General features: G+C 40.7%; 1 protein-coding gene across 2 annotated transcripts in view; it reads left to right on the top strand.

Annotated features, from left to right (window-relative positions):
• Positions 1–9,929, top strand: part of TMEM273 (transmembrane protein 273) — a 19,646-nt gene extending 9,717 nt beyond the window's left edge. For both annotated transcript variants that reach the window (XM_010714478.3, XM_010714479.3), the window contains 2 exons: positions 7,748–7,774; positions 8,461–9,929. In XM_010714478.3, coding sequence (XP_010712780.1) covers positions 7,748–7,774; positions 8,461–8,537 — 104 coding nt within the window. In that variant the 3' untranslated portion in view covers positions 8,538–9,929. The remainder of the gene's footprint in view (positions 1–7,747; positions 7,775–8,460) is intronic.
• Positions 9,930–12,253: the final 2,324 nt, after the last annotated feature.

The following is a 12,253-nucleotide window of genomic DNA, read 5'->3' as shown; positions in this document are numbered from 1 at the left end:
AAAGCAAAAAAAACCCCTCACAACACTGCAACCCCTCAGGACGCTGGACCAGAAACCATCACTTTCTTGAAAGCCACATTTAAATATCATAATCATCAAAGTTGGAAGAGACCTCCAAGATCATCTAGTCAACAGTCCACAAATATTATTTACATTGAATACTTACATTGTAAACACTACAGTATTATCAGTTCTGTGAATTTCCACAGGAGTAACCAAGCTATATGCTCATTTTATTAGATTCATTTTCTCCTATAGGTCAAAGGGATAACCTCCCATTTACTCAGGTCAATGGAGACATGATAATCAGATCTAACCTAATTTTCATTACTTGCTTCAAGGACTCCGAGGACTCTAATTTTTAGGCCAGTGGCTCATTCTGGAAAACCCTTTTGATAAAGAAAACTCCTCTACCACAAATTGCTACCTCCTAAGTTTATTCTAATCAATCATACAGGCATTCTAAGTCATAATCAGTGTATCACTCCTTTAGGACTGGAGAGGAAAACTGGTATATCATCTGCAGACAATTTTCTATGAATCTACAGATCACTGATTGCTCAGGGAAAAGTAAAACAAAAACCCACCACCTTAACTCAACTGACACCACACTTGCTGAATTCATGTTCAATGAAATTTTGTTTCAAATTTCACATATTGTACCCATAAGTGCCTCAAGCCATCCCAGTGACTGTCATAAACTTAGGTGGATGTCATCCAAAGCAGTGTCATCATGGTCATCAAACTTACACCAGTCAAAGGAATGCAGAGAATCCCCTTTCATTCTAGAGCCCTGGAACCTAGCCTAAGAGAAAACACTGTAAGGTCATGTTTTTACTAAAGTCAGATAGCATTCCCATGTGTCACTTTCACTGCTTTCCCAAACCATTACAACAGAAGTGTTTCTAGCTCCATATGATACCAGAAGTTCACTGTGAAATAACTAACAGTGTTTACCTCTTTACTAAGTCAGGCATATAACACAACTTAAACAATCAGTTCATAATGGGATGCCCTTAAACGCAACTGAATATTTACTAACACCTGAGAAGAGAAAGAGCCTTGAAGCAAGCTGCTGTCAACTAACAAAACAGTAATTTAGATGTCAACTGACAATTATTTAATGTCCTTTTTTTAATTAATAGCTCATGTCAGTTTCAAATATCATCTTGGTGTAAGCTTAGTAAATTATAATGCCTAAAATTTCATGCAAGTTTAATGTATTAATAAAAATGTCTGGGCACATTTAATGCTAGCAATATTTTGAGTTAACTACAGTGTATGGCAGCCAGATTTATTCTGACAGGAGACAAAGAAAGAGGCATACAGAGACAAGGAGAAGGATGGAGAGACAGAGGACATGGAGTAAAATGGAACAGGCACATGTTTGAGCCTGCTGAAATAGCTAAAATAATCTGTTGCCTCAACACATTCTTGGCAGTAATGTATATCAGAGCTCATCATGCAGCTCTGTGGGTTCTACAGGGTCCTATGTAAATCACTCAGCATAAGATCAGGTTTTAAATGCAATGCACAAGTCATTCTGATATGTGAGGGAGGAGCTTCAGAGCTGAACACACAAAGTACCAAGCAGATTGGTGATTTTCTTTTGCTACCCAAAGATGCATCTAGATGTTCTCTTGAGTTTACACTTGATTTCTTCCATTTCTTTCTATTGCTGGACTTTTCCTGTGAAATGCGTGGTATGCATTTGTCTTTAGACAAAATGCAGAGGGCTTGTAACTAAACTAGATCTCTTTTTTGAAGGGAAAAACAACTCAGCTAAATACTATCATCCTTGCATTATTCTCAGCTGATGGAGTTCTTCCAGTGGGTTGTAGCAGACCGTGCCTGTTGATACGAAAAACCCTCTTTCCTAATTCTGACCACACAAAATCTGTGCACTCCAAGCATGAGTGATGCACCTTCCTGGTCATGTCAGATTTTCATAAATAATAGTAAGGTCAATAAGCAATTTCTAGGCAGTAAGATACTTAAAGACTATAATTAGAAGCAGCTCCATGAAAAGCAGTTCTCCTTTCTTCCTACACCCTCATGAAACAGGCAAAAGATGTCCTTTCCAGCAACAAAATCACATAGAGTGGCACATGATGGCACTGTGTATTCTCTACGCTCACAATAAAGGCTCACTACAGCTCAGAAATGCAGGACACAGTTGCATCTCCAGCTCAAAGGTGTTCCTCTGGGAGGCAAAGTTTAATTTTAGCCACATTTAGTTTCAGTCTACCCAGTTTCACTGCATAAAAGGAGCCCGCAGGGATGGGCTCTTGCACTGAACATCCCCATTTAACAGAGGCAAATTACAATTGCAGAGTGCAAGAAGTGTTTTGTACAAATAGCGTGTTACTGTCCAGGCTGCCGGCAATCTGTAAAGGGCCTGCAGCTGAGCAAATTCTCAAAGCTCCCCTGAAACGATAACCTTTGAGGCTGAGACAGGGTTTCAAAGTCACGGCTCATTGCTTACATCTAACCTCCCTCTAAAACCAAGGGGAAACAATCATTGCATCTTGAAAGCCTCCATTCTCTATGTTGTTCAACTCTAAAAATATTGCTATGGATTAAACAGGAGGGGTAATCATCCATTTGGAAAACATAAACATCAGAGATAGATGGCACTGCAAAGACGTGTTTTGGACAATGAAGTACAAGTTTGAATGTTGAGCTGCAGTTTCTTGCAGAAGCTCCATAGGTTATAGAAACTGTCTCAGCCTATACATTTAGGTTAAGAATCTTTTTCCTGTTTTATTACCTTTGGGCTTGTATTCAGCTGCACAGACAGGCAGAAATAACGAACATTAACAAGAGCTGATCTAAGTTTCAGAGCTTCTCATCAGGTTTAGAGTCACAAAGAAAGAAAAACACCTTATTTTCGAGTGGAGAGCAGTTCTTAGTTTTCTTTTGATCTAAGTAGTCCAGACTGGTCTATAATACCATGAACTGCAGGAAGCAATCAAGTAGACATAAGTCATACCACTGATACTATTAGTTGAAGTCTGAGCTCAAAAACTTAACTGGTGACCTTATTTTAATGCTAGGGTACTCGAGAAAGTCTCAAGGAGGAATCCTTCAAGGGCCAAAACTCACAAATCAAAATCTTTAAGTAAAAATGCATTTAAAAAGAAGAGGCCTTGCCCTTATTTAAATGTGTCATGGGGAATGGTGGTGCATGGGGAAAAAGAACTAAGATCCAGAATGTGTGCTGTGCAGGACTCTGGGCTCTGAAATGCTTTGCAATGGCTCAACCCCTGGATCAGTTATCCACACGTAACACTATACATGTCCAGCCTCTCAGCCACTCTACTATCCATTGAAATCATATCTGCTTAAGATGCAAACACATACTGCTGCTGTACTATAGGCAAATTCACAGGAAAAAGTTCTTGAAATAGCAAGATGCCAAAAATACATCTGCAAAGGAGTTCTATTTTATAGTTACTAATCAGAGTAACTCTGCAGAAAATTTTTAAATGAAGACAGGAGGAAACAGGGACTGCTATTGGTTTATTTTATTATCTTAAGCCACGATAGAGCAATTTTTGTGAATTTTAATTACTTTTCAGTGCAGCAATTTCCTCCTGTGGAAATATGTCAGCCTTGGAGGTGGATGTTTTCTTTGAACTAATGTGATGTTAAGAGGACATACTTCCCAGAAGTAAGGTGTTTCACTTTTCAGCTTGGAGACATCTGTTATAAGGCTAGTCCTTTCTTACTGTTTCATTCAAGCCATGGCCCCGTTCAGGATTCGTTCAGACATCTGTGTCCATGCTGCCATTCAGTGCTATTGTTCCTCCCTACAGAAGCTATCACTACTTCAAAGAAGCTTTCTCATGCACATTCACGGAGCATCTTGTAACAGAATTGAGGCATCAAAGGGAAAAGAATTAGCTGTAACTTGCATCTCTGTTCTCTTTAAATTCCCAGTCATCCAGGCAAACCCAACTTCCCTAGCATCACTGAGGCACCGGCATCTGTCCTTGTTTTCCTAAAACAAGCCTCTTTTACTCTCTTTTTAAACTATGACGGTCAGTGTTTTTTCTTGGGTCTGGAGAAAAATCAATCATTCAGTAGAATCTCTGACACCTTTAGGGTCAAAGATCAGAAAGCTTTCTCTTACTGTTCCTCAGCTATATATACCTTGAGCTATTCTTTCACCATTCATACTTTCTCCAGAAGACTTTCTCAAATTCTCCCAACTAATGCATTCTCCAAACAGCACAGTCATCAAGTCAATGGGGTTTTCATCAATCATTAAAGGTTTACAAATAAGGAAAAACAAAGACATAGCCTCCATAACCCAAATGAGATTTGCAAAGAAGGCATCTACTTTACCAAATCAATCAAAAACGATCCTTTGTGGTCTGCTTAGATGGCAGAGTTTCCCTTTGCACTGTCACCATGAAAAAATATCAGCAGAGAACAACTACTGCAGGAATGTGAGCAGAAGACAACTTGGAGAGTTACTGTCCACTCTGGCAGTGGGAGTGCTTTGACACTTTGCTAAGGACCAGTGCAAACCTGCACAAGATGAGCCCAGCCAATATACTGGAGCAGGTCTGATTCTTTGCTCAGTTTTAAGGATAGACTGAAGGTTGCATTCATTCCATCAATTCTTTGGAAAAAAAAATCCAAACAGGTGTTCTCAGAATGCACTCTGGGAACTGAGGTTAATGAAAAATGTTTAAAAGCTACCCAAAACTGTAGTCATGCATGCGATTGCAAGTAAACATATATAGAAACAGGCAAAGGTGGTCTAAACAAATTCATGTGTATTTGTGTAACTATATTTTAAAAAGAAGGGCAAGTAATCCTAGTAAAAATGGCTGTCTCAACCTCCTGCAAATTCATAATTGCAGAAACAAATTTTAAATACCCATTCTCTGTTAAGGCAACAAATGGAGCAATAAACTGGCTTTTCTACCTGGTTCTGTAACTATCTTGCCTAGCAGGAGGTTGCTCTTCTGAACAACCTTGGCAAGTTACTTTTGCTCAGGCTACCCTTTAAATAAAATGAAATTAATCTTTATAATTACATACTTCAAAACCAAGGACACTGAGCTTTGTACTGTGCTGTGAACACCAGGCTTTAAAAAGCAGTTGCTAAGGCAATTGGTAGGCACTTTCAGGCCCTCAATGACTTTAGCACTATTCATGAAACCAGGGAATATTTAATATACAGATGCATACACACAGAAGTAGTATTATAAATGCATAGCCCAGACTGTTAAGGTTCATTAAATCCCATTCCAGGATACTTCACTGATGCCAGCTATTAGCCTGATGGGCAGAGCCACACTTCTGGCTATTTTTTCCTCTTCCTGGCCACTTTCCACATTCTCCAGGAGAGCATCTGCCCCAAGATGCCTGTGCTCTCATCAGATCTGGGGGCTGCATTTGCAGTTGACCTTTCTACAGCTGCCAAACAGACAGGAATCCTTATTCCTTCCTCCTCCTCTGCACAACTGTTTGAGGCTAGTCCTGAATAGCTCTAAATCATTTGATTGTAAGAGCTGGTCCCAAACCTGCTGAGTCAGGAGAATGCTTTCCTGGTAATATTCAGACACCTGTCAGAGGCAATTCCTTCCACAGCCATCGTGGTCTTTGCTGGCAAACCCGCTGCTGCCCTGACTCCAGCACTAAAGAATTCTGCCTTTCCCTCGAGCTGATGCAAACCTAGATACAAGTTCACAGGTGGAAGACCACCCTCTGTACTGCTACCAACACCCACCTGGGGTAACTCCTGCCCCGGCTGCTGCAGGGCAGAGGGCTCCTGCTCCCAGAGAGCACCTACCCAGCACCCTGGCTAAGTCTGTCTTCTATCACTGCATGCACTCACCTCTATACTTCATGTGCATTTTGTATGGGGCCTCACTGGATATCACAGTTTTGCAGCCTGGTATCTGAGAGCTGAAAAAAAGAGCAAGTGTCACAAAACGAAACTCTGACTTCTGCCTTGCAGGCTGCAAGTGCCTGGGGGGTCTGTAGGCAATTTCTGAGGGGTTTATAGGGCCTTAAGACTTTTCACGTGTTTAAATTTGGCTTAAATATCATTCACAGATGCCTATACTTCAACAGAAAGCTAGTATGGACTTGTAAATAGAAAAAGACAGAAAACCACTAGCTGAAAACTAACTAGGGTATTTTCAGTGCATTAAATCACAACACTTGACCCACTCCCTAGTTTGATTTACTGGTACAGAAGAGGTGGTGGAGCCAGGAGCAACTATCCTTTAGTTAACAGTACTGCCTTTCGAGTCCTTGTGAGCTGGGAGTGAGCTTCCACTGCTCTCTGGAGCAGAGCACGGTACAAGTGTGAGCTGTTCCCAAAGGATGGTCCCATCTCAAAGAAGTCCTGCCCTGCTCCCCATTCCCTCCCAAAACATGTGTGCTCTGCTCAGGGAATCAGACCTACTGCAAATCTGCATGGCATAGCAACAACCACTTTTAGTGAGAACAGGCTGCTCAAGGATGGCCAGCACAAAGGAAGCAATGGAATTCTAAAGCCAGCGTGCTTGGGAAGGCTGGACCACCTTTTGTGTGCCAGCTGGCAGTGCCAATTGTGGGAAAGAAGCCTGAGAGTATCAGCAAGAAAGCCATTCTCTGTAAGCAACTTACCAAGTACACAGGGCAGCTCAAAGAGCATCAGCCTCCCGAGCAGTTCTTCTCTGCTCCTCCCAAATGCAGAGAATTCAAGTTATTTAGGACTAGGCTGCCAATCTCTTCAGAACAGGACTGGAAGACAGTGCCTGTCCCAGCAGCTCCCTGCCATCTCTCCACAAAAACAGGCAGGGAATGGGATCAGGTGAGCATCCCTAAACCTAACCCACTGCTGGTTCACTCCAGTTAGCTCGGATCACTTTGCACTGGCCTCATTCTGCAGCTGCCGTGGCCAGAATAAAAGTGGAGTCATTACTATTATTTTAATGACTGCAGACAGGCAGAAATTTGTGTGACTTAATTTATATGCTTAATTTTCTGTCTTTTTATGTGCGTGTGAAGAAATTTTGACAAGTTCATAAGCACTGCAGACATCAGGTCCCTGATGGTGTTTTCAAGTCTCCCTCTGAAGAGAGCTGGTATTTAATTGTAATACCCCAGACCACAGCAGAGCAGGCTCTCTACTTGGAATTACTTTGTCTGCAGAGTAGCCTGGTGAAAGCAAAATGGACAAGGTCCAGGAACCTGTGGGCTCTGTATGCTCTCCCGTGGACTTTATGCCCAGTTCAAGCTAGAAGATTGCAGATCAGCTCTTAGCTGTTTCTTACTGACACAAATAGTTGGCACAGCAAATTTCACATTAACAGATAATTTCAGCACAACCTACAAAAAGAACGATGTGATAAAAGTTTTCTCAGAGGAGGAAAAAGTTTGAGGCACGTTACAAGAAATCCATCCCTGGTTGCCTGATGTCCTGCGGGTATTTCTTTAGCAAAATCATCAGAAAATACTTATGTAGTATTGAAGGAAGGGGACTGAATGCCATTCCCCACCGAGTCACAAGATCTAAGAACACTTACAGCTGAGGGCTGCAAGGCACGATGAGATCTTACTTCCAAGTACTGACACTAGATGGAGTAAAGCTGAATAAAACATTAAGAGCAATGAAAGAAAGAGATAGGAGGAAAAGTTCCTGCATTTCACTAGCTGCAGACATACTGATGTTTTGTGCATTTCTTTTGAAGAATGCACTGAAAGCTGCTATTAATATTTCACTTGTTTTTCTTTGCAGGTCAAACATGGGATCAAGCCAGAACAGGTGTGTTTCTGTGTGCACACGGTGCTAGGGACAATCTGCCTGGTTCCTACTGACACCCAGACAGTTCAGGTCTACCCTATGTGGGCTGCAACAAGCCATACAGCTGCCTCATTCTCCTATATCCCAGCTGCACACCTGGGATTCCCAAACGTAAGGCATAGTGCAGGCTACCTACATTATGGCTCGACTGTGCTGCAGTGCAGCTGCTCCACATGAGCAGCCACTGGAGCAGTGAGCTCTTGGTGCTGCAGCAGTAGGATACGTGAGCTGTTCCCCACTGATGATGATGATAAGGGGTCTGTGGAAGCAGCCCGAAGGGCAATGATACAGTGCAATTCTCTCATCAGGATGCTGCCCTAAAGTGCATTGCATGCCCCTACCTAGCAGCAGAGGGAGCATCTAGAAGTCACATCACAGTCAGGATCCCTCATTCATTCTGTTAGCTCACTGAGAGAAAACAGGTACCTCCAAAGAGACAAAAACGTATCTGGGAAAGAAAAGAACAAGTGGGAAGGACTTCATGAATGCAATTACAACCCCAATAATAATAATTCTGTAGAAATCCTGTAATTTTTCTCTGTATAGCACCCACCTCAGTTTTTATAATGATGCTATGGATTATTTTTAGATAAACCAACATCAGAAAGTTACTACTAACCTGTAATGCTATCTTTTCTTTTTTTCAGAGATGACACCAACACACCAGAACAGCAGTGTTCAAATAAGCAATAATCCTTTTCCTGTTGACAGTTACCCAGTCTGAGAATCAATGGATATCTCTTGCCCACGAACAGGAATCTCACTAGCAGTAATTCCTTTCTTTGTTCTTTAATTGAAAGACCAATTGATTGATTGATTACAGGAAGAGCTTGCAGTGCATGCTAACTTCCATCACCTGCACCACAAAGCCTGTAATCCCCAACAGCATGTACAAGAAGGAAATGTAGGAGGAAAATAAACAAGATGAGCTCTGCTCATTAACAGATTCTATTTAGTCTGTGACAAGAGTATGATTGATTTCTAAAATCAATTAAATTCAGGGTAAATGAAAAGCTAGCAATACATTTCAGCTGCAGAATTCATAGTTGTGCTCATATTTCAAATGAGGTTGAATTATCTTAAAACTCATTCATTTGAGGTTAATATAAGATGGGAAAAATGATTTGTGTTAATTTGAAAACATTTCACAATAAAGTTATATTTTTTAAGTTTAGGATCAATATCGCTTGTTTAACTTTAGATGACAGTGTTAATTACGGCTATTTTAAATGAATTGTGGTCAATTACAAATGTTTTTCCTGTTTTGCTTTTAGAAAATTGAAATTAAGATACTGTTGTATAGCCAAAATAAAAACTTTCTAGACATCTGAAATGAAACGTTCCATTTCAACTTTCTACAAACAAGCCAATCTACCACTTCCAAAATCCACCCATCTTCATTTTTTCAGTATAAAACAATGGACCAAATTCAATCTGAATTCATGAATAGTTTCAGTCTCCCACTCCCTTCATTCTTGTTCTTGTTCTTGTATATTCTGTTCAATTTGTTTCAATCAGCTCTACGTTACTTGGTTCTGGTTACAGCCTTCTTATAAATGACAAGAAGAAAGAAGGGCAACTGTTAGACTCCACTCCAGCTTGGAAAATCCATATCTTATTGAAAAACTCATGGGTACCAGGTGCCTCCCAACCCAGTAATTAACTTCCAGACTGTGAACAGCCACAAACAGCCCTATGTGTTATAGGCAAAGCTGATAGCCTGAGTCAGGGGCTTAGAGTCAAAACTGTCAGAGCAGAAATGTCAAAATTATGTTTCTATGAGGAAGATATTCTACTAAATACTACTTGAAACTGAAACGATTTGGATGTATTTTTGTTCTGACCATAGCAAGTCAGGTAACGTTTCCAAATGTACAAAGGAAACCCTATTACTTGGATTCTAATTTTTTTGCATGTTTTGAACAAGAAAATGTAAGTTTTATTTCAGAGAAAAGTGATATATTGAAATAATTTCCCTGGGTTCTGTAGGTGTCTGTTACCCACTTCAGTTCCAGTGCAGTTCATTAGTAGCATTTGCTAATGGATAAACTAAATGTGATACTTGCTAGTAATTATGTGCGTGTACATGTGTAAGTGAATAAAGCATCTTGTAAGGTAGGTATCGGTTAATTGATTTGCTTCCTTTAGTACCATTTTAATTAAGACTTGGAAAAGAAGAGAGCATGTGGTCAGGGAGGGAAGGTATTACCTTCCCTTATTTGTGTAAACAAACATTTCTTTTGCATCATTTCATTACTTGACAGGAAATAACAATGAAAACAAACAAACAAACAAAGAAGGATAACTTACAAGCAGTAGGGGGGAAAGGCCTGGAGAATAATAATCATGATCAGCCAAAGGCACTGGACTGGAAAATACAAAAATCTGCTCCGCGTGATGTAAGAGAAGAGCCAGATTCAACTCTTTCCAAACCGAAAGGACAGCAAATTTCCTAACAATCAAAACAATTGAAATCTGAATCTTCTTTGGTGTCTCACTCTCATGGCTATAAGTGAAGAATCAGAACATTTTAGTCAAGTATTTTTTTGTTTGTATTTTACAACCACACTTAAATAAATACAAAATAAGATTATTACAAATACTTCCACTAGCTATTCTCAAACAGGAAAACACAAACAAAGGACACCTACCAAATCTGCTTAATAAAAAGATGTTTATGCTCACCTACAAAGAGAAATATAAATGGAATGTGAATCAAAGAAAGGGCAAAGAGGTGTAGCACTGTATGATGACACAGACCAGGTATGGAATACCAAGTGCCTGCTAATGCTGAATCATAGAACCACAGAATCATTAAGATAGGAAAGGACCTGTAAGATCATCTAATCCAACCGCTGACACCATGCCCACTAACCATGTGCCTCAGTGCCACATCTCCATGTTTCCTGAACACCTCTAGGGACGGTGTGTGACTCCTCCACCTCCCTGGGCAGCCTGTGCCAATGTATCACTGCTCTTTCTGAGAAGAAATTTCCTAGTTCAGAATAAAAGTTCACCTTCTCCAGAAACCTCTTTGCCACAGTGGCTAGTAACAAACACTTGCACAAAGTCTAAGCCCAGCAAAAACATGCCTCTACTTTCCTAGAATATACTACTGGCCTCTAGCATGCTTCTGTTTAGCATCACTAAGCCAAAAGAGATGCTGTTGAGTTTGATATCTTCAGATGTACTTACTTTCCATAATCAGAAGTAGTGGATTCCATAGAAAATATATCTACTAAAAAAACAGAAACATTTACCCTCACTGTTACTACATTCATGAATTTCCATGGTCTCTACTCCCACGGTGTGAAAGCAATTCCCATACTCCTAAGAAGGCATGTTCACAATTTATAGAGAGGGGAAATGAGACATGGAGGTGCCAAAGTGCTGTGCCAAAGGCCAATGCAGCCTCAGCAGAGCAGAGAATACAGACATTTTCCAAGTCCAACGTGGGAGACCTAATTATTATTATGAGACCATCATTCTTCTTTACTGCTGCCTCCAAGAAAAATACTGCTTTTGGAATGGTTAGGTGTTAAGTATTTCACCTTATTGAATATTATTGGTCTTGATTCTCATATTTCAGGCTTTAAGCCATCGAATATCCCTATGCTTTCATTCACAGCTGTATCAAGCACTAAGAGCAAAGTCAGTGTTATCGCTCTGGGGTTGAATGCTGTGCGTAATAAAAACAAGCCCAAATGCTTCACAGGCAAACTGTGGCACAGTGTGCAGGTCATGTCTTCTGCATTTAGTTATAAAAATATCTTCCCTCTTACAAGTCATGCAGTGCTTGCAGGAGGCCAACGATGTTTCATCTGCATTCCTTACACCGCTGCTGGCAGCACTCTATCATCATGCAGGAAATCCATAAAGCCGTTCACTTTACAGATCAGATTCCACTTCTTGCTATCAGAAATCTTTCTAAGTCAATGAACAATTAAAATAATTACCTTTAATCATATTCTTCAATTACTCCACAGCACCAAGGGAAGACTCACTGGACTGGGACCAGATGCAAAGATATTCTGCTGTGATTAAAACTAGCTGAGTTGTTCCAGTGACGATAAAATACAGACAATTCGCCCCCTCTGGGAGAAACCCCTGTACATTTTAAGCAGTTTCATATTTAACGTCATTAGAGTGGCTCAAAGGAATGAATGGATACCTGTGGGGACTCCTTCAAAAGAGGTGCCACTTTGAAAGGAATATAAAGCAGAAAACAGCTACTCAGAAGCAAAGGCTGCTGCATATTCACAGGATGAGCAAAGCAGTTGTCAGTGCTGGGCAGGCTGGTTGATGAATCTATCCTCATCCTCCAGCAGCTCTGTGCCTCTGGGGGCTTGCTGTCTCTACTCAGGCCTTTATATGGGACAGTACTGGTGGCTTTTTGTCCTGGGGGTAGTTGCAGGTTGGCAGAACAGTCAAGGGACTTGG

The sequence above is a fragment of the Meleagris gallopavo genome, chromosome 8, assembly GCF_000146605.3.
Source record: "Meleagris gallopavo isolate NT-WF06-2002-E0010 breed Aviagen turkey brand Nicholas breeding stock chromosome 8, Turkey_5.1, whole genome shotgun sequence".
Lineage (NCBI taxonomy): Eukaryota > Metazoa > Chordata > Aves > Galliformes > Phasianidae > Meleagris > Meleagris gallopavo.
The sequence above is the reverse complement of the archived record's forward strand: the minus strand, read 5'-3'. Positions and strand labels throughout refer to the sequence as shown.